Genomic DNA, 23638 nt, shown 5'->3' on the forward strand with positions numbered 1-23638 from the left:
TTTTTAAATTTTGAATTACCGCGAAAACAGTCATTGCTTTGGCCACGCCTCTAATACGTCACGATTTGTGTTTTTAATTTTTTATAGAACATCGTCACGAACGTCACAATTATCAATTCCAAACATGTCGCGTTTTCTAGGGACACATTTTTTTTATAATTTATTTTTTAAAGTTATGTATGAAAACATTTCTCCACAATATCCATATTGAACTTGAAAATACACTTCATTTTCCTAAATCCATTTCATATATTTTTATCGGTATTCGTAGCATTTGAAATTGGCCCATTTTTGCGTTTGGCCTAAATTTAAGATCAATAAAAAAATAAAACTCGTTGTTTAAAATCGGAATTTGATTAAATCTCGTATTAAACAGTTCCACTACTTAAACAGATTAAAAAAAATGAAAATGAAGTAAAAAAAGATAAAGGTTCTCCATTTTTGTTGATGATACAGGTCTGTAATCTTTGACAGAAAATGGTGGGGAATTTTGGAAGGAAATTGAGTGGTATTTTAAATGCTCTTTTCCATTGTAATAACTTATTTATTCATTTTTTAATACTTTACTTTTCAGACTTCTTAATTGACAGTTATGAGCCACAACAATACACCTAATTAAGTTTATAATATATATAAATTATACTTAATTAGGTGCATAGATATAGAGTCATTATATAATAAGTATATTATACTCATTAAAATAACATTACACAAACTCCCTGTAACACTTTGTAAAAAAGTCCTTCAGACAAAAATAAATTAAATTAAATTACAATTATATAATATTGAGTTATTTATTCTTGAGTACCCGAAATCGTCCAATTTTGTCCTGGATGGATATTTTGCCCAAAAAGTCTAATCTATGATCAGCCTCTAAAAAAATACATTTCCATTTGATTTTTGTACATTAAGGACGAAAGTAGATTTAAGTCACTAACTTCCCCCAGAAGCATTAGTCACTAACTTTACTCAGTGGCTAGTCAGAATCTGTCAAAGTCTGCGTGTAATTTGTTGCGGGCCAATTACGACTCTATGTTTTTTAATATACTGCTCGATAGCAAAGACAAAGGAAAGTTTTTCTTGTTGCATAATATAGACAAAGGTTTTAAGATCATTTCTTATTTATATTATGTGCTGTCAGCAGCTTAAATCAAGAATTATGACGATTGGCAAATTAAAAGGCATAAGTTGAGCATCTGGGTTGTCAATTTTGCCCAAACGAAAAAATGTGTTAGGGTTGTCTCTTTCTAATTTTAATAATTAGTTAAAATTAAATTAAAACTATTGTGGAGGTTTTGGACACATTGGGTATTTTAGATTTTCAATAATATTATCATTATTATGGATAATTTAATTTAATTCTATTTTGTCTTTCCTTATTCATTTGATAATGTGTTTTTATATTCCTTATATTGGTTTTTAATAGTTTCTGAAGCATTTCTCATTTTTTGCATGGTATACAATTTGTTTCTTTATTAGATTATTTTCATTATATCTGGAGTTAACCAGTCTCCATTATTATCCACCCTCAAACAATATTTTTTCACTTTCGTAGCTATGGACTTTAATTCCGAAATAATTTATATTAATTTTTAAAAGTGTTTTAACAAAAATCTAGTTTTAACCTTTTTAGTTGTTCGTTAACTATATTCCTGAAACGGTTATTATTTCTCACAACATAGGTATAAGGCGGCCTCCGTGGTGTAGTGGTCAAGACGCTTGACTCACACACGGAAGGTTCCGGGTTCAATTCCCGGTGAGAACACAAAAAATAAATGTGATTTTTCTCAAGCCTGGGTGTTCTGTGATGTAATTCACAACTGTAATTGAGCCTCCTGGCCTGTTGTTGTGCAAAAAAAAAAGTATTTGCCATTTCGAAAAATGTGTGTACCTACCTGATATTAAAAATTATCATTTAAGTAATTAAGACTAGGATTATTGGTATGTGTACTTAAATAAAACATTTCTTTAAATAAACAAGATTTTTTTTAAAAGTTATCAACCAGATTTTGACAACCCGACAAAGTTCGGCGGGTAAATTTGCCCAATTGTTTCTAGACGAATATTTTACTAGTTAGCCATTGAAAATATGCTCAAACGACCATTTTGACCTTGAATTAATAATTCAATAAAGTAGTTCTTAGACAAAAACGCCATATGAGCTACAGTTCAACAAATAATGTTTGCGGGCAAACATGGAGGTAATTTTGCCCGCCATCAAAAATTGTAACAATTGTAACCCAATTCAATAATTACCAAGGTCATTCTTCGTAATCAAAAAGTAAAGCACAACGTACATTTTTTGGAGAAAATCAACAAAATTTCAAAAATATGGGTAAAATTAGACGGTTTCGCGGTACCTACTGTTTGTGTATAAAATAAATTAAATTTTAAAATAATAATATTAGTCTTGAAGATTTCACGAAAGTAATAAAACCAGGCACTCATCTTTTGTTAATAATAATAATAATAAATTACAATGAATCAAGAATTTTCACCTAAAAACTAGAATCTTTTAGAAAAGCCTCCAAAGTTTAAAGGAAAGTTAACCATGAGAATAAATGAAGGTAAAATAAAATGCATCATTTTCGTACCCAGCTGATCACTGCCCAGAGAGTAAAATACGCTGGATATTAGTTTCTTGAGCGACAGAAAATAAAAATTGTGATTCTTATGAGATGATGCAATACATTGTGGTGGATTTAGTGCTAACATCCAATTTTGCTGGAGGTGTGGCAAAGTGAGTATTATGATAGTCTAGTTTGACAGTTGGTGAAAATTGTTATTTTAGGTTTGCCAGCGCCAAGAGATTTAAATGAGATTGACTGGAGGAGTTTTATAAATGAAAATATATATCATTCTGGCATTTCAAAATGATGACAAAATGATCCGGGGAGTAGTATTGGAGTGCCCTATGCGCCACTGGTTCCGGAGAAAAAAATGATGACGATTTGTGAAGTAAAAGTTTTATTATCATTAACATTTTCACCAAAATTGTCAAAAAAATAATTATTTATACATACATTAACAAAATCTGCATACAAAAAATGAAACCTACATTTTTGTGGCTACTCAACAAGTTTGAGTATAAGCTTTGTCATTATTTGTACAGATGTCACTGTATAATATTGAATTATTTTTCTCTTATGCCGATTTTAATGAATAACTAAAATGTATTTTCTGATCATTTTTTATCTACCAAATATGTGCAATATTCTCGCTGTGGTTAAAAAGGAAGTAGAATAAAGCTGGAGCGCTATTATCATATCTGCCTACTTTTGGGACACTGTGATGGTAGTTAGATGGGAACAAGTAGAAATCTAAAAATAAGTATTTTAATGATATAACTAATGTACCTAGTTAGTTTTTGTTAAATAAATTTGATATGCCGACTGGTTTCAAATTACTGATGTTCTATTGTCAAGGCTTAAAAATATTTTTTTTATTTTAGGATTGACAATAGAAAATTTGGTAGACAAATTGATGTTCTGAAACTGGTCAGCATACTAAATTTATTTTAGTGATTTTACTCATACTCAATACGCAGTTTAATATGGAAGATCACAAAGTTAGTGTTTCAAATATTAAATATAACCCTCCATTTACTATTCCAAAAACATTTATGCATTACAGTGCTGTTTATTCAATACACATGCAAAAAAATTGATTTTAAATGGGAAAAATAAAAATACATGGAATACTAACCATTTATAGTTGAAGTCAAAAGCGATAAAATTTTGATGTTTGCAGCGGAACAGAGAGATCCCCCTAACAAAGGTCTGAAAGAATCTGACCAAAACTGGCGTACTGTAGCGTGGAACAGGTTACTTTGCTACTGGCCTACTCAAGCGTTATTTTTTTATTTTTTTTTTACATTTTTTTTTGCACCGCAATATGCCAGGAGGCCTAATTACAGTGGTGAATTACATCACAAAGCACCCAGGCTTGAGAAAAATAACATTTTAATTTTTGTGTTCTCACCGGGAATCGAACCCGGAACCTTCCGTGTGTGAATCAAGCGTCTTGACCACTACACCACGGAGGCCGCCTTTCTTGTCTCTCTCGCTCGCGAATATATCTATAGCTTCGAGAGTGAGATGTAAATAGTGTCTGAGACAACCGTATATTCGGTACTCTTATATACCACATGCGTCACATCGGTGATTTGTTACAAAATGCTTTTTCTAAGCCCAATAATTATTTAATAATAAATTATTTCAATCGATGCATAAATGAATAAAGGAAGAATACCTAAAATCTTTACACAGTATTTATTATGTTTTTAGAATTATTAAAGTTATAAGATGCAATGTGTACTAGTTACACATAACCGGGAAGGGCGAGTTAATACGTATTTGGTTTACTATAGAATTTTTCCAAAATAAAAACCCAATAAAGTAGTTTACTACAAGAGACTGATACCCGTATGCAGAGACAAACCTTAAGGTGAGGAAAGTACATTCTATTGTCTTCACCTTCGATTCTCTGAATTTGAAATTAGAATGTACTTTCCTCACCTTAAGTTTTGTCTGCATATGGGTATAAATATCTGATTAATATTTTTGCATTAATGAAGATAGATTTTTGCATAACTTATTACTGTAAACACATAACCAACCTCCTTGGTAAATTTTTTTTCCTGCATGATCAGGAAAACAGGCATAAAGCCCACAAGTCCTGATACAGAAGACAAAGTACACTTTTATAGAAAATATGGCAATATAGTACAAACACAAATTAACCCATAATGACAATTAAGTTTATTTTTTAATGACTGTCTAGATTCCTCAAATATATCCAAACACTCGGAATAATTGATTAAACTTTTGTTGAATTCTCGATAGGGGTGAGTGCTGGCCAATATTTTATTTAAAGACTGGCAAAAAAAATGGTTGGTGATGTTGTGTTCTTCTACTTGGAGCAGAAAAAATAATTTGTATAGTTAAATTTGGTGCGTCTACGGATGAATGTATTATTTTATGTAGGTAGGTTATGTCTGATAATTTACGGCGGTTGGATAAACTAATTAAACGTAGATGTTTTAACGTATGTGTGTAAGGTGTCACTCGAACCATCTCGAAATGAGTCCGAATCAATTTTTTTTTGGAAGCTTGCTAAACAGTCTTGGTAAAATAAAGTAGTGAAGATAATTTATACTTCGGCAGAAAAAGTTTTCTGGAAAAAAAGCTAATTCTCTTGCAAAGAATGCAGAGCTCACCAATGAATCGAGCAGCTATGAAAAGTGTCGAGATTTATAGTAAGAATATATAAAAATTTGCCAGTGTAAAAATTAGTCTAAAAAGAACTGATTGAAATACAGAAGAAAAAAAAATATTGTCAAATGATGAGAGTTGATTTTGTAACAATGCCAAAGCACACCATGTTTGAATTAAAAAAATAAATACAAAAATTATATTAAGAACAGAGAGTAAAGCTATCATTTTGGTTTAAAAAAGCCTTGTGCAAAATGCAAAAGATTAAGAACTAAAAGAAAGAAAAGAAAAGAAAATAAACAATATTGCTGCCAATTTGATTGATCTAATTTTGGTAATCTTATATACGGGGACAGCATCTATATAAAGAGAAATATTTTATTGTCATTAATATAAAACACAAAATTGGTGTCTTGAGATTTTTATTTACAATGTAAATGAAATTTTTACAATGTTGTATCACATAAATAATCATTCATCTTCACAGCAGTAAATATTTCAGGTTGAGTTAGGCCACTTTGCACGTACTTATAATATCAGCAGAGGTCAGCAACACAATAATCTCCGATAATACAACCCGTGGTTTCGGTGCAGGTTTCAATTTTAACACTTGCTTATATACAGTATTACATACTAGTCAATAATCAAATACTAAATGTGCGCTCCTCATAAACATTAGAAAATAATCTCTTAAAACAAGATAAAATGGACATACATTATTCACGAAATAATTAAACCTAATTTAAATAAAATTTGCATATATGGTACAATGGATATTTATAAATTAAAATAAGTAGCGCTAGCTATTTTTACCATGTGAGATTGCACGTATACGGAAAGTATTGCTCGCTAAAATAATGGCTAATTTTGTTCCTATATTTTATTTGAAATTTAGAAAATATCGACACATTTTTCAAAGCTTTTTTTAAAATATGTAGCTTAGATACTAATTGACAGGTAACACTGTAATCAAACAGGTTTTTTACTGCAAAAATGTGTACCCACACGTAATGGAATTTCTATATAAGAAGTGAGACAATGATCTATTATCGTGCAGTACTTAGAAGGCAGCCAAAATTCTAAATACATTTAAATAACAAACAAAGATGCATTCAATTCATTTATCAATTATTAACACTCTGTAAAACTGGCCTATCTTTTAAGATATCTTATGTTCTTTAGAACAAAACAGAATAACTCTTGTAAAAGATAGTGTTATTCTTACATTGTTTCAAAATAGGCCCAACTGTAAGATGTGTCATTTGATTAAGAAATAAAGTGTATGCATCTGTGTATATAACATGATTACAGTCTATCAATATAGGATTTTCTAAAAGCACCTTGTGTGTTTTTAAAACATTGCCTTTCCGCACCCAATACACACTCCTGTAGTCTGTTTAATCTATAATATGAAGGTACAAATTTATACAAAGTAAAATCTTACATAGTACAAACATGGCAAGTAAAGAAATTGGCACAAAATAGAAATTATGGATGAAAATGTGGACTGTAGAACCGTTATAATTTGTACTTGTAATATATTTGCCCGAGGATGATGTTAACACATTGTATGTAGTCAGGATATAATAATAACATCATGAGACTGTCAATAAAAAAATAAATATAGTGCTTCTTAGCTTAAAACAAGGCAACGGTAGTATTTGAACATTTTCACAGACATATAACTGAAACCATCACAATGTTTTCATTATGTTCCTTAGATAATATATGTTACGTTAACTACTTTTTAAAAATATATTAAAGCCAAATTTGGATTATTCTTACTACTGAATTTTTCCTATTTTGCAGCTTGTAATAATACAAAACAAGTTTCAAATGTAAAGACGACTACAATTATAATATAAATAAAAAAGAGTTAACACTATTTGATAGGGGAGTCCCGCCTGCATATAATGTGTTAATCATCATTTTGTGGGTTAATTATAAGGCTTTATGTAAATGTGACTGGAGTGTGGGATAGTATATCGGTGTTCACTTGATGTTCAGGACCTTGGTGACGGCAGTAATCACATCCTGAGGAGTCGGGAGAGTAGCGGCTTCCAGTCCCTTGGCGTACGGCATGGGTATGTCAGCTCCCGTGACTCTCCACACGGGAGAATCCAGTTGGAAGAAAGCTTCACTTTCCATAATGCGAGCGCAGATCTCAGAACCGACACCTTAAATTTATAATATTTTCAAGACATATTATTTTGTAAAATTCAGGAGATATATTATTTTTATTTAAACTTTACAATAAGACAAAAAAGGTGTTCTTTATTCTATTCTATGAGGATTATGTTTCGCCTCATGGTGTAGAGGTTAGTGCATTATGCTTTTGCTGTGTCCGGGGGAATATTAAATTAAAAGGTTGTTTTTCAGTGAAGTATTTCACAGTCCTGGAGCATGAGAGTGATCATCTTGCTTTCGTGTATATAACAAATGATTAGCGATACACTGCGATCGTAGTACCAATGCAAAGTGAATTACTAACCTGAAGATGGCCATCCTTGTTCAACAGTAATCAAGCGATGTGTTTTAGAAAGAGACTGCAAAACTGTTGGCATATCCAAAGGTCTAATACTACGAAGATTTATTATTTCACATTCGATTCCTACAACAAAAACAAATACATAATATTAAAATATGTACTCAGAAGCCATTTTTAGAGATGCACTAAGTGAATTAACCGACGACATTAGCATAAATGGACAAATTATAAACAATATCCGATACGTGAAAAATATTGTCCTTCTAGCAGATAGTATGAAAAGCCTGCAGCTATTATTGGACTAAGTACACACGGCTTGTTTGAATAAAGGGCTAGAAATGAATATTTCCAAAACCAAATGTATGGTTATTAGAAAAAATCTACGAACTTTCTCAATGCCTTTAAAAATTGGAGCGCAGGTTATTGAGCAAATCCATCAATAAAAACACAGGATGCTGGCTGAATGATAGATGGGATCAATCAGAATAGAGATGGCAGAAGACTGCTTTTTCAGATGCGCGACCTCCTTTGCAGTAGACTTTAATTTAGAGCCCCGAATGCGCATCGTACGATGTTACATACTCTCAGTACTTTTTTACGGGGTCGAAACGTGGACACTCACCCAAGCCACTTTAAAGAAGATCGAAGCCTTCAAAATGTGGTGTTAAAGGAGGAGATTAAAAATCTCCTGGGTGGACTTTTTCCGAAACCATGATATTCTCTGACATATGAAAAAAGATAAAGGGGTACTAAAGATCAAAAAGGAAAGAAAACTTGAGTACTTTGAGCATGCGATAAGAGGCAAAAAATATAACAATTTACAAGTCATTCTATAGGAAAGGATTGAAGGAAGACGCAGTGCAGGTAGAAGGCGCATTTCTTGGCTAATGAACTTGCGTGGATGGTTCCATCGCTGCACTCAGTCCTTGTTCAGGGCAACAAAGTGAGAATTGCTGCGATGATTCCCAAATGAGGGGAGAGGAAAGATAAGAAGAAGAAAATTAAAATGTTTTTTAAGACTTTCTACTATCGGAAATTTAAATTTTGAAAACTTCTAGTTGACAAAACTGTGATGACTGAGTTCCACGAAATACCATTTATTAAAAACGAATTTCATTATATTTTTTATTACAGCACGTCTTGTGCTCTATAGCTGCAAGTCGTGCTGTAATCTAGCCCCTACACCTTATTGAAAATATAATAATTGGAAACAAAGAACTAGAATCTCAACCATTCATGTGCTCTGTAGCTGTTCTTTTTGTTCAATTTCTTGTATTTATGTTTCTTTATGTAATTGGTTTAGGCCGTATATATCATAAATAGATAAATATCTATTTATTTTAAAGTTGAGTAAAAATGCAAGATGTTTTTGCACGCTTTCCGATTAAATGTGTGTTTTCAAATACATAATCATTTATTTTGTGTTTCAGTGAACAAATAAATAAATGTGTTGTGCGAGTTTAAAATCTAAACAAAACAACAAAATAAAGTCAAATAACAAGTGTTAACTTTAAGTCTTAAGATGCAAATAAATACCTCTGATAATGAAAACATGTTTGTAGAGAAAAAAATATAACTGTCTTTGGCAAGTTTCCATAGTATAAAATGTGATGCAGCGAGATAAATAAAGAATAATATAAACACGATAAGTTGTCTCACCCTTTCCTGCTAATTCTTCTGCAGCGAGAAGTGAAGTTTCCACAGCCTTGCCATAGGCCACAATTGTCACATGTTTACCCGCTCGTTCTATTTTAGCTTTGCCTGAAAACAAAATCTAATTTAAACAAACTGAAATAACTTGGTAATCCGCAAAAATTGCATTTAAATATTATTTTGTTTCACACAAAATGTTGGCAGGAAAATTATTATTCGGTGATTCAAAAGACTAAATGGAATTTTAATTCACAAGTTTAATATAGAATAATAAAGATGGTAATTTAATGCAGTTTATAAATTAAAATCGCCTTAAACTTGAACTTTACAAGATAAATTTGTAAACAAAATGAGTGTTATCAGAGCTGTGAGTACTCTTATCTCTATTTAATTCAGCTAGTAGATATAAATTGTCATGTTTCCGAATTTATCCTGACATGTGAAAAATCCAAATTAAAACATTTTTATACTATTTATTGTTTGAGCATTTACTTTGTGGAAAAACATTTAAAATATATTCAAAAACATTTTTCCCCATCAGCATCCGTTAAGAAAAATTGCAGATTGGTGTTGAAATCCACTGTTATTCAAATCAAACATGGATTTTTATCAGAAACATGGATTTTTATCAGAAAAATATACAAATTATTATCAAAAGATAACATGTTCGCCCTTAGAAATAATTTTAATCCAGACAGAATTAAATACATTAGTGGATACAATTACATTTTTAACTCATTTGAAAACGCTTTCTTATCATAGGATCCACATTATATTATATTGACACATATAATAACTTTCTTGTTTTTAAAAATATTTTACTTCTGATTGGACCGTAGTTGATGGTTTAAAATTTGACTAACATACTGTGACATTTTTATTGCCGACTGTTTTTTATAGGGACACAATATCTTCTACCATATAATTATTACTTTAGTTTCATGTAGGCTATAACCATCTTTTTACTACTAATGCCTTTGAGACTGACGGCTACACTGCCATCATAAGCAAAAGGGCTGTTTTTTGACAAAAATCACAAAATGAGTTAAATATGAGGTAATGTTCTACAAGAAATTCCAAACCATTCGATACAAAACACAAAGCTGTAAAAAGGAACATTTTTAAAGTTTTTTTAAAAGTAAATAACACAGTATCTAGAGATCCATAAGCAAAAACACACTGTAGATATGCAACAATTGACATACTGTGCTTTTACTTAAAAACATTTACAGTTTTTTATCATTTTCGTAAAGGATAAATACTCAAAAATGTCCTATCTAAAAATATGATTATTGAAAATAACTGCCTTTTTGCTTATTAGGGCAGTACAGATTTTGACAGTTAAAGCCAACATAGCCAGAAACATGTTAAGAAAAGTCCAACCAAGAAGAAATGTTAAGAACATTAACAAAGAGTATATTTTATTTATAAAAGAAATAAAAAATATTTTAAGTTTGTCCAAATTTTTGTAAACAAGGTCTGGATTCAACTCTCCGGGGAGCTGTTGATAATAACATATTACAGCAGAGATGGAGAACATTAAAGAGAAGGTAATACAGAAGTCTAGGCATCTACAGGGCTTATGACTTGTCTTTGACTGGTTTAAGTGGCCACTTTACACACTGTGTAACATTCACCATTCTGCCCCTATTCAAGCATCTATATTATACATATATTTTTTATTAATAACAAATAAAAATGCAATATTACAACTAAATACAATTTTTTACATTAATCAAATACATATATTTACATTGACGTTTCCCATTACGTAAAAGAAATAAACAATTCTTGTGTACATAATGGGGAGCGATGTCTTACAATAGTTTATTTATTTTAATTAATAATATTTTTAGGATAACATATATAAATTACAAAAAAGATATAAACAATGTTTTTAATCAGTGTTACATAAAAAAGAATATGTGAAAAATAATTCAATTAGACGAATCTCACCCGCATAAATAAACGTTTCAGCTCTTTAACTTCACAAACATCAACAGACAAAAGAATTGAAGGAATATAGATGTTTAAATATGGGCAGAATGGTGAATGTTACACAGCGTGTAAAGTGTCCACTTAAACCAGCCAATGACAGGTCATAAGCCCTGTAGATGCCTAGACTTCTGTATTACCTTATCTAAAATGTTCTTCATTTCTGTTGTAATATGTTACTATAAAAGAAATGGCAAATTTGACAGTAGACCCAAAACAGAGTTTCAGTATGGCTAGTGATACATAAACCTTTAGTTGCTTTATAATAAATACTGCTCTTGTGTAGATACAATTTTATAATAATTAAAATTGAAATCTTACCAATTTCTAGAACAAAATTGGTGTCAAGAGCTTGGTCTGACACTGGGAATTGTACTCCATACAACATCTCATTTTCTAGAAACACTACTGGGTCAGGATCTCTGATAGCTGCTTTCAAGAGACCTGAAATTATTCTAATTATTTATTTGTGTTTTGCGTACATATTGAATATATATTTTTAAAAAAGTATATTTCGGAAAAGCAAAAGTTGTTACATAAAAAAAAAAAGTACATACATGCGGTTAAAAGTTTTTCACAAATATATTGAGAGAACACGTTTATTACACAGTAAAGAGCAAAAATAATATATTATATAAGACAACAATATGAAGGTTCAGGGATGAGGAAATAGAGTGGAGGAGTGGAAGAGAGGGATTTTCATAATATAGTTGACTGATTCAAAATTTTGATATGTTAATAACATGAACATAATTAAAGGTACATAAACTTATTACACACTGACAAATGTTTCTAAAAGTTTTTTTTTGAAGCCACAAAATTTTGTATTAAAAATATCTAAATGGAGACAAAGTAAGTTCATGTTAATATTATAGTAATTTTATTACATAATTATGGCAAATAATATGATAAACTATGTTTAAAAAGCGATGTTTCACGGAAAGATATACTATTAAAAATTATGGATATGGTACACAAATAAAATTATAGAGATGTTGCAGCTGGATTGTCATTTTAGCTGGAATACATATTGGCTAGCCAAATTACAAAACAGCACTGTATTGTAAAAGGGTCCATGTCCAATCAATTTAATCCCAGTCAGTGAAGAATTCACTTCCCTCTTTCCTCAATCCAATGAAGTGCATATTATGTACTTCTGGATTACTTTCTTTCAGCACAAAGATGCTGAGGCTACCCGATTTCAGAGAGCTCCTTCGGGCAGCTTTTTTCGTTTGACAACGAGCAAATTTTTCCGTGCATGTGGGCACCGCCAAGGAGACTTATGTCCTCAGATGCGGTGTGCGGTATGAGGTGGGCAAGCTGCATTGTAAAAGGGGCATTCTTCGATTGACCCTGAAAGAGTTGTGACGGGTTTCCGGTTTATGGTAAGTCAGCTGACGAATTAACAGAACTCATCGAGAAGAAGGGGAAGAGGACTTGAGATGTCACATGAAATCCTTTCAAAAATACAAAACTTTAAAAGATCATAGCGCTGATAATAATTTTGGCTTGGTTTAATAGTCTATTGACAAATATTTTTTATTTATAAACCACTGAACTTCCACATTATCTAAGTCACAGAGTAATAATGCGTGAGCTTCCTATTATAGAAACCCCCAAACCCACAAATATTGAAGTTTGGTTTTGTGACAGCACATATAAAGTTAGACGCAAAACAGAAATCGCCCTTTGGATATTGGGGGAGCTTTTAGTAACAAAACAACTGAAGTCATTATTGGTGGAGAGATCAAATGAGGCATTGACTCGACTGCTGTAAACTGGATCGAGTCAATGCTATCTGATGGAACAAAACTTCTTGATGCTATCATATAAAATATGTAGGTGTTGCATTGCCACTTAAAGGGTCTCCAAAATGTACACCGAAATATACCAATGTCGATTTTATTGTTTTAATAAGGAAATTTGCATGTTATATTATATAAATGTGATCTCTTAGAGGTATGTGTGGGAAATCAATGTATGACCAAGAAAAACATGGCATCATCCGATAAACCAAAATCTTTAGTCTGGTCAAAGGCAGACAGAACCGAAGGGCATGTATGCCAGGATAGACATGTGTGGCGATCCATCCTCTTTGCCTACCCCGATGGTAAAATGGCGTGATGGTGGTGGTGGTAGTAGTAGCAAGGTAAGGTGACAAAAATATACATCATGACAATTATGTGTTTGCTGTCACAATGGCCGCCAGTGGAATGAAGTTGGCGCAAATAAAATTTTCGTAACATTTATATTTCATATAATATAGTGATACGACGTCTCCAAAAGTGTAAATCAGAAAATTTTATATACAACTGCATACCTAAGTTAACCTTTATCTTGTTTTGTATTAGTAAATTGGACAATCAATATTTCAAATGTTTAAAATTGTTTTATGTAACCTCTGGCATCTTCAGAGCTGAAGGGTGCCAGGACCTTTAGTCCCGGGCAGTGGGCGTACCAGGCAGCGAAACACTGCGAGTGTTGGGCGGCCACTCCTGCTGCGGCACCGTTGGGTCCTCGGAACACTATGGGAACATTCACAGCACCGGCAGACATGTAAAATGTCTTCGCTGCAGAGTTGATAATCTATAAATTAAAATAACTGATAAGAACTAGAATTTTTCAAACTGTTTTCTGGTGTTTCCTATTTTTTCTTTATGCAAGGCTCTTCTCTTATTGTAAATGAGCATTCCCGTTATTCCCTTATTAAAAATTTTGCGCTTTTTTATTTGCATATACTTAAACATAATTTTGTCAGCCTCGGTGTAGCGGTCAGCGCTTTGCCTACTATTTCAGTGTCGAGGTCGATTCCCGACATGATTGACCTTAAATATTTATTTAAAAAGGTGTTTTCACACAATATTTTTTAGTCCCTGGACTGGCACCTGAAGCGTAAGACTGATCATCTTACCTTCAAGCAACATTTTTTTTTTATCAAGATACATTGCGATTGTTCTACCAATGAAGTGCCCTATGCATCATTAGGTGTGGAAGGGAAACATGATAATACATTTTGGTTTTGTAATTACTTGTTGAGTCACTCCCAATGATTGTGTCAATTCTTCTTGACTTTGACACGAGTCTTCATCCAGTAATGCCTCCAATTCTGCATCTTTGAAAATTTTCTCTTTTCCACTGCTATGGCAGTTCTCTATGTAAAAATCACCATTCTCAAAGCGTTGAAACTGCTCACAACACGTTTTATCACTAATAGTGGCCTCACCATAAGTATTTGACGGCATTCGATGTGCCTCAGCAGCAGATTTCTTCATATTGAAGGAGAAAATAAAAACCTCCCACAAATGATGAGAATTATACTCATAAACTGACATTTTAAATCGAAAATAACTTTGTGATTCAGACACAAAATGACTAATGTTCCTAAGAGGTTATGTTGACAGATGCCCGAGTTTATTGCATGACGCTTATGATCTATTTATTTCGACCACTACTATCGCTTAAGCCAACTACGCAAAACGAGGCAAAGTCGTACATATTTCATCATAACTGGACTCAAGAATCAACGTTCAAAGTTCGCATCCCGCTCTACCAAAACTTGATTCCCATTTTCTAATAGCGAGTTATTTACAACTTGTTGAAAATGGCCACCAAAATTAAAGTATTTGGGTAAATCGTAAGAACCCAAATGTTTCATTCTTAAAAAAAAAAACATAACATTTTTCATATATAAATAAAATACTAAATACATAAATAAAATACAATATGCTGCGAAATATTAATAATTGTTGAGTACCTGATCGATAGATTGCATAGCAAAGTTAAATGTCATGAATTCGCAGATGGGTCGCAAACCAGCCATGGCTGCTCCGACAGCGAGTCCTGTGAAACCCATTTCCGTAATGGGGGTGTCAATTACTCTTTTGTCACCATATTTCTTCCACAAACCCCTGTAAAAAGGAAAAATAAAATAATCAAATAAAAAGAATTTTAAATTGTCGGCCTCCAGAGAGGTCTAGGTTGATTCCCGACAGGGTTGACATAAAATATTAATTTAAAAATATGTTTTTACACTAGAATATTTCAGTTCCTAGACTGGCACCTGCGTAAGCGTAAGACTGATGATCTTACCTTTATGTAAGTTTTTTAATCAAGTTACGCGGCGATTGGTGTACTAATGCAGTGCCCTATGCACAATTAGGGGCGGAAAGGGAATGTGATGATGATGATGAAAAAATCAATGAAACCATCAACCGGTCCGATGTCTTGAAGAAGAACCGCTGGCATAGTGCGACTTTGACTACTCTGTCTGCGTCATCTATAAGTGTGAAAGCACTACAATTAATGATGATATGAATTATGAATATGAAAGCTTAATTATCATCATCATCATTCCCCTTCCTCCATCTAGTGGTGAATAGGGTACTGCATTGGTAAACCAAATGTAGCGTTGTTCGATCATTGGCTATACAAAGATAAGGTATTGTCTTACGCTTCAGGTGCCAGTCTAGGAACAATATTAAATATTGCAGTTCAAAAAACCTTTTAAATGAATATTTGAAGTCTACCCTACCAGAGACCCGGAACCTCAAGAATGGTAAGCAAACGCGCCAACCACAAAGTTTTCCACTCGGTGGCTGCTCACAGGTAAAAGTTCTGAATAAGGAAATCGATTGGAGATCCGTACAGGGTGAACTATTGTTTAAAAATGTGATTCTACACTGCAATATTTCATGTTCCTGGACTGACACCTGAAACGTAAGCCTGATCACCTTACCTTCATGTAAAAAATGATGATGATATACACTGCATGTAGTGTGCCAAAGCAAAGCCCTTTGCGCCATCGAGTGTTGACCGGGATATTACTGAATGTGAATATTTTATTATTTTACATTGATTTAAAGATTATACTCATTTTTTAGATTAAGTTACTTAAAATAAGAGCACTTAAATTCAACATTGTTACTAGTTCAAATAATAACATTACTAGCTGAAGGATGATAAACAAATATAACATGAATCAATTACTTCCAAAGCCAATTTATTCCAATTAAATTGGGCAATAAAAGTGTTCAATGACATTTACTCACTTAACCTAAAAAATAGGCAAATCAGAAATTTCAGTTATTTTTGACAGAAGTTATGGGGGAAGGACAAAGTTAAGAGTTTAAAACAAGTAATGGGACAGATTAAATGCAATTACCTGGAAACCTTGTATGCTCCATCATACTGAGCAACTTCTTCGCCTATGAGAAATACTCTTTCGTCTTTCTCCATCTCTTCGTCAATTGCCGAGTTCAAGGCATCTCTCACTGTGAGCTGTTTAGCAGCTACGACCCTCGTCGTGGAAAATGCTCGACTTGTCAGGCTCTTCACCGCCAAAGTCAGGGGTTTGGGCAACATATTTGACACCATAGTTGTGATGTAACCTGTTTGTTGACAGAAAAAATTATGAAGGATACGTATGAAGTTGAACTCGTTCGGTTATTCTGAATTCTGACGCGGCAATATATCGAAATTCGAATTGTACAAGTCGGAATCAGGATTAGGTACTAGATTTACCACGGAGCGTTTTATTCGCACGAAGGCAAAATGTGCACTGACACAGCAGAAGAGCAGAACATACGTTGTGGACTGCAAGATCCAGGCCAAGTCCCGATGTCACTGACGCACGAAGACGAGACAATTTACCGACAATATCATACAGTGTTCACAATGAAGGTCGATATAAGTCACTTACGTTTCAGTACCATGAAGTCCGCTACTAAAACCGGCAGGGAAACTTCAGTGAAAATTAATGGAAATGTTACGACCGGGCGAAGGGAAGATGGCGAGGGCAGGGAATCGTATTCAAATGTTAGTCGAGACTCAAACCTTTATATCGCAGACTACCATAAAAAGTGTAATTTTGTTCATGTTTTTCAATATCGGTTGAGTAGAATTAATATGTTTTGAGAAAAAAATAACAGATGACCCAAACTTATTATGCTTATAACTTATTAAGTTATTTTTATGCACATTATTTTCTATGTTTTTTTCAATATTCAATAGAAGAATATTGTAGGCATTGCTAAATTCTGTTTTTATTTGCGTAAGAATAATTTGTGAATAATATATTTAAAATTATTCATATTGAAAGCATTAAATTTGTGGCCAAACATTTTATTTAAAAAAATGTGCATAACCGCTTGCCGACTATTTAATATCTACCAGTTTCTAGTCGAACCCGTCCCTTCGTCAGAACACTCACTAAAGTGCACGTCAGTGTTAGCTATTAAAAGCATATGTCCTATCAGCACGTCGGTTTTATATTTTTGTGCAACTACTATACTGCCTTGGTAAGGCTAAAAGTCGTATCTGCTGAATTGCAAATTTTACATTAGATTACTGTTTTATCCTTTGCCGATGATATTTCTTTTTTTTTTACAAATGATTATTTCATACTTGAAAAGCTCAAGTGAATTGCTGGTTTAGTAAATATGTGAGGCTATCGAATATCTATTACAAAAAAACGCAAAACGATTTTTTTTCAGTTACCAATTTTTTGGCTTAGCAGGGCAGTATATGGTGTATGTATAGCGGGATTAGCATGTTAGTGGAATTAGTGTCCCGACGAAGAGACAGGTAAGTCTCAAAACCGATGGACATAGAATAGTTAGTAAATGGTTACATACAATTGTTAACTAAGATTTAATAGTATATTTAATATTATATAAAGATTTATATCGGATTGCATAGTATTCGACATCATATATCACAAAGGGACTCACAAAAAATAAAAAAAATAACAGGAACCTAACTATTTCATTTTAAAATCGCACGTTAAAGTGACAGGCAGGTACCTACTTAATATTTAATTAAGTGTTAATTTAAAATCAACCTAAAAAAACACACGATAACTACACTAACCAAACGAGACATAATATAAATAGACCTTATAAAAACCACAACGGGTTTCTTAAAAGGAATAAATAAATAAAAAATAAAAAAAAGGAAAAGGAAAAAAAAAGTATTGTCCGTTTTTTTACAAATTAAAAAATGATCACCAAAAGTAAAACAAAATGGTAAAGCACTTACGTCATTCGAAAGTAAATATATTAAATTTATCCATTTATTTTATAACAAGCCTTCAAAATGGAATGTCAAGTAGAAGAGTGTGAGCATTTTCGACACATCCTTCTGTTTGCGTTCAATCCAGGGAATAAAGCTGCTAAAGCCGCTCGCGATATTTGCGCAGACAAATTTGTTGTAAAATCATGAAAGAGAATACATTCTAGACTTATTATTTGTTGTGTCCTCTTCATTTAAAAAAAAGGACACACCTTATGTTGATACCCAACAGGACATTTTCCTAGAAGGTAAATTAATTTATCAGAAACTCTTTCAATGAAAATTTCAACTATTACAGCTCAAAAATAAACAGAGATAATTTTGAGGAATACATATGGACGTCAAAGTGTAAGAAGAGTGGTAAAAGATACACGTCATCTAAAACGCAAAAGCACTGTAAATGACTAGACTATCGTATTTCCTTAAAAAAAACTATAAACTCTTCATGTGGTAAAATCCAGTACTTGTCTACAAACATTTGGGCATGTTCATAACCAATTACAGGCCAGTGGTGGTATTTTGGATTTTTTCTACCCCCTAAAGAGTGATTTATTTGAAGATTTTTTTTTTTATGTAACGACACATGGCTTCATATAATGGCCACACGCCAAACGTCTAATGGTGTATAAAACTACTTCAAAAACGGAAATAAACCTAAAACGGTTTGGTCAATTCAACCTAATTAAGTGTTTTGGGTAATGCTTAAAGTCACAATAATGTCTTAAATGAAAATCATCATGTTTGATTTCACGTGTTCATATTTTTTGACGTTTAATCATTAGTGTGGCCATGTATGAAGCAAAAATTATTCGCATAGATAAAATAAATATCCCTAAAATAACCACTCTCTAGGGGATAGAAAAGATTTATAATTGCACCCCGGGGGTGATATTCCAAACTCTCTCGCGGCCGTAGAAAAAGCTTTGATCTTGCGTATGCTGTATGTAAATAAATACAAAGTAAATAAAAGTGTTTTCGTCGGCCACGAGAGCGGCTCAGATCAGCACCGTAGGACCGTAGGTTACTTGCAATTCAGCGTTGCCAGCATAAACATATTTTTTAATTCCAATTTTTGCTGTTTTAATAACTTTTTTGACCGACTGTACACAAGTAGAACTTACTTGTTAACTAAAAGAATCAAAACTTGAATTTTAAAAATATCTGCCGAGTTATAACTTCTTTAAATTACCAAACCTTTCAATACTCTCAATAAATTGGTGCACAAAACAGTGATTCAATCGATTCGGACATTTTTAGAAATGCAACTTTGAAAATAAATGTGTCTGGGTCGTCTAGAATAGGAAAAGCGGAAGGTATTATCATGTGTAGGGATCTACATAAAATAATATAAAGTATTACGTATGAAATTAAAGAGCATTACCTTACTTTGACAAGGTGATAACCAACAATTTTGACTCACCGATTATTAAATATAATCTACTCTGCCAGTTTGAAACGAACTGTGATCCCATAGTGGAGTCGCTGATCAGAGATCCTTGATTCAAATCTCAGAGTGATAATTCACTAGAAAAGTTCTTTAGCTCGATTGCATAGAATAAAAGCGTTCCAAATTTGTTCGATTTAGGTTTGGATTTTAGTTTGACAACAAACGTTTAACGTACAGTTTCAGTTTGCGCGTGCAATTCTCGACACGAGTACCAATTTGCTGTAATCTGCAGCTAACTTAGAAGTTAAAAATCATAAAATGGTTTTCTTCGGTATGGGCGACTCTAGCCAATGGCGTGTTATTACTCTAAGGTTCAAATCTTGCTCTTCCACAATTTGACTCATATTTACTGCGCTAATATATTTGTTTTATTATTTTAAAAAGTTAATTTTTTAATATATTTTAAATTCTTTTACATTTTGAAGTTTTTCATTTGATTTTTTTAAATTTTCATGTCTATTCGTTTCATTCACACATTTGTTCTCCTCTACGGATGCGAATCGTGGCACCTCACTTGGGCCCAAAACAGTAAAATATTGGTGACTCAGAAGAATCTTGGGGGTGCGGTGATTTGATTTCATAAGGAATGAAGTAATAAGAGAACGGACGCGTCCAGTGACAACTGTCATTAAGCAGACTACATACGGCTAGCTTGACCGTGTACCGCGGATGCTTCCTGAGAGCCTTAACCACGCTTGCGTACTTTACAAAGCATCATGTTCTCGATGTCCTGTACGTCCACTGCTGACTGTTCGTCGGCAGTTCATGTCAAAACTACAGGACGTGAGCCTGACTCTTTGTGGACACCATATGCTCCAACTAGGGAGCGGACATGAAAAGATGATGATGATGAAAAAAACATTGTTTTTAGTGTTCATAAGTGGTCAATGTGTAGACAAAAATTGGAAAAGAAAGAAGACTACTCATCTTTAAGCATTGTTTTACACTTGATTCTTACCAAAATATGTGACAAGTAGTGAATAACGGACTACTAGATTTTGGTTTATCTGATCACGCCACGTCTTCCTTGGTCGTCCTCGTCTCACGTTGCCGTTCATTTTCGCCATATATACTTATTTTTTATTTTTTTATTTAACTTTTTGTACATAATGTTATTTGCACATTGGCGGGCTTATTGCCAAATGGCAATTTCTTCCAACCAACCAATAAAATAAATGTTTTATTTTTATAATTCAAGTTACAGAACATATTCAATAGAAAAAAAAGAGATTAAAAATTAAAAAATATATTAAAATAGAAATAAACGTCTTTAACAACAATATTTTGAGTTAGTTTAAATTTTTGTAGACAAGGACTGGATTAAACTCCCCGGGGAGCTGTTTATATTAACATATTACAACAGAGATGAAGAACATTTAAGAGAAGGTAATATGTGGATAAATTACCTGGTCCATGAAGAAGTATAGAAATTGAAAAAATAATATTTTCATGCGTTGCCTAGGTGAAATAATTCAATTAGATGAATCTCACCCGCATAAATAAAGGTTTCAGCTCTTTAACTTCACAAACATCAACAGATGAAAGAATTGAAGGAATATGGATGTTCAAATATAGGCAGAATGGTGAATGTTACACAGTGTGTAAAGTGGCCACTTAAACCAGCCATTGACAGGTCATAAGCCCTGTAGATGCCTAGACTTCCATATTACCTTCTCTAAAATGTTCTTCATCTCTGTTATAATATGTTAATATAAACGTATTTGTTTATAAATTACCTTAAATCAAAACTATTACTCAATGGGAAAAAGGAAAAAATAGGAAAAAGGAAAGGAGAAGAAATTAAGGAAGAGAAATGAGATGTTTCTTCAGACGTGATTTAAACAGAGATAATGTAGTAACATCTTTGATGGTGGATGGGAGATGATTCCACTGTCGAGCCGCATGGACACTATATGAGTTAGAGAAGAAAGAGGAATTGTGGATGTGTATTAAGAGTGTGCCTTGAGAATTAGAACGAAGAGGTAAACCATGAACTGATAAGCGTTGAAATTTTTCACGAAGGTATATAGGAGCGTTAGGACTATGAAGTACATTGAACAGAAGTGAGAGGGAGTGATAGTCTCTCAGCTGTCTAATTTTAAGCCATTTCAGTTGCCTACGATAATCAGAAATGTGGTCATATTTCCTAAGACCAAAAATGAACCTTATGCATGTATTCTGAAGTCGTTCAAGTTTATCGAGTTGCTCACAGCTTAAATCAGTCATGGAAACATCAGCATGTTTTACCATTCTTTCGTCGTCCATTCGTTCTACGTGACCAAACCATCGCATAGTCCCTTTCTTAATTTTATCTATTATACTTGACTTAGATTTACACTTTTGCCTGATTTCATCATTCGTAACCCTGTCATACATTGATTTCCCACACATTCGTCTAAAATATCGCATTTCAACCGCGTTCACTCAGCTTTCATCCTTCCTCTGCCAGTTCCATGTTTCACTTCCATACATAAGTGTTGGGACTAAAACTCCGTTGTGCACTGCCAGTTTAGCTTCGATTAACATATTTTTATTAGAAATTACTGTGCTTAGTGCTCCGTTAATTTTGTTGCCTGCACTCACTCTTCTTTCAACATCTTTTTCTACTCTTCCATCTCTTGATGAACATTACTCATCTTTCTGCATTCAAAAAAATGCAACATTCGAGTGAGAATAGGACAAAACCGTTACATCGGTCTCTTTGTTACTCAAAGAATTTAGGTTCCGTGTCAGTACGGAAGCGACGCCATTAGTGTTGTGTTTATATTGCTGTGTGAAGGACGCGACGCAGACAAACATATAGTGACTAAAAGCCGGTTGGGTCAATTTTATTCCGATACAAATAGCAACTTTACTTTATTAAAAACAACATTAAAACGACCAATTTAGCTTTGTGAATCACAACCACCAATGGTTGGTTCCGACTTCCCGATAATCTTAGTGACTTATTTAAGTTTATTTTATTTCGTGATTCAATAAAAACACGTACTTGGTGACTTGATCTGACCTAATAGAAAAATTGTCATTATCTTATTTATCAAAGTGCATTTGTTCGTTTTTTTTTCAATCTTATTAAATTTATTACTCATTGAATAAATGTCTTGTTTAAACTTGTAATCATTTATTTTTATTACGCTTTTTTTCATAGATTCATAGCTGAATGCCTTCGGTATAATTTTTAATTCAAAATTTGGTTCGTACTTCGAAAAATACGAAACAGTCGACGAAAGAATACGAAGGTGTCACAATTTATATTCTTCTTTTGCAGTTTCCCAAAAATTAGTTTTTTTGAGTTAAGTCGTTTTTGTCCTTAATGTGCTATTTGTTTATTTTTAATTTACGACATATTTTATTTACTTTTGAAACAAAGATTATTTGATGCCACTTATAAATAAATCTTATTTTTCGAAAATTTGTTCTACCTACCAACTTGTGTCAGAACCCCGACGAATTAAACTATAACATAAAATCAATAATATATATTCGATCCTTGGTATCCATTGTGTTTTCTAAAATCTTTCAAGGGATCCTGGACGCCTTTCTTTATTTTGTTGTAGAAATAGTTTTTTTAACTTCTAAGAATGGATAGCCTAACTTTAAAACAAGTTATCGTGTATGCTTTTGACAGCTTTATCGTTGTTTGGTAGCGTTAAGTGGTTGTTTGTCGCATCTTCAGAACTCAGTACAGATAAATAATGTCACAAGTTACCAGTAGTATATAGTAAAATTCTAACGAATCTCTTGACACAGTGAAATATTAAAAATATATATAAC

General features: G+C 32.8%; 1 protein-coding gene across 2 annotated transcripts; it reads right to left on the minus strand.

Moving 5' to 3' along the window:
• Positions 1 to 5618: 5618 nt before the first annotated feature.
• Pdhb (Pyruvate dehydrogenase E1 beta subunit) lies at positions 5619 to 17142 on the minus strand. 2 transcript variants are annotated; one of them, XM_088242747.1, is made up of 8 exons: positions 17048 to 17142; positions 16511 to 16736; positions 15104 to 15257; positions 13749 to 13935; positions 11671 to 11793; positions 9361 to 9462; positions 7705 to 7824; positions 5619 to 7390 (listed from the first exon to the last, which is right to left on the minus strand). In XM_088242747.1, the coding sequence occupies exons 1-8, from the start codon at positions 17058 to 17060 to the stop codon at positions 7206 to 7208; spliced, it is 1110 nt and encodes a 369-aa protein (XP_088098873.1). In that variant the 5' UTR covers positions 17061 to 17142; the 3' UTR covers positions 5619 to 7205. The 2 variants fall into 2 exon arrangements, with proteins under 2 accessions (XP_088098873.1, XP_088098874.1); XM_088242748.1 differs by lacking the exon at positions 17048 to 17142 and adding an exon at positions 16870 to 16908.
• Positions 17143 to 23638: the final 6496 nt, after the last annotated feature.

This window comes from Micrasema longulum, unplaced genomic scaffold (genome assembly GCF_059751315.1).
Source record: "Micrasema longulum isolate JH-2025_06_02 unplaced genomic scaffold, ASM5975131v1 h1tg000163l, whole genome shotgun sequence".
Classification (NCBI taxonomy): Eukaryota; Metazoa; Arthropoda; class Insecta; order Trichoptera; family Brachycentridae; genus Micrasema; species Micrasema longulum.

What these genes read in the sequence shown, in the direction of transcription:
- Pdhb (XM_088242747.1), bottom strand. An exon ending in CTATGCAATCTATCGATCAG is followed by an intron (nt 13,936 to 15,103) that starts GTACTCAACAAT and finishes TTTAATTTATAG; the next exon opens with ATTATCAACTCTGCAGCGAA. An exon ending in CAATTTTGTTCTAGAAATTG is followed by an intron (nt 9,463 to 11,670) that starts GTAAGATTTCAA and finishes TTTTGTTTTCAG; the next exon opens with GCAAAGCTAAAATAGAACGA.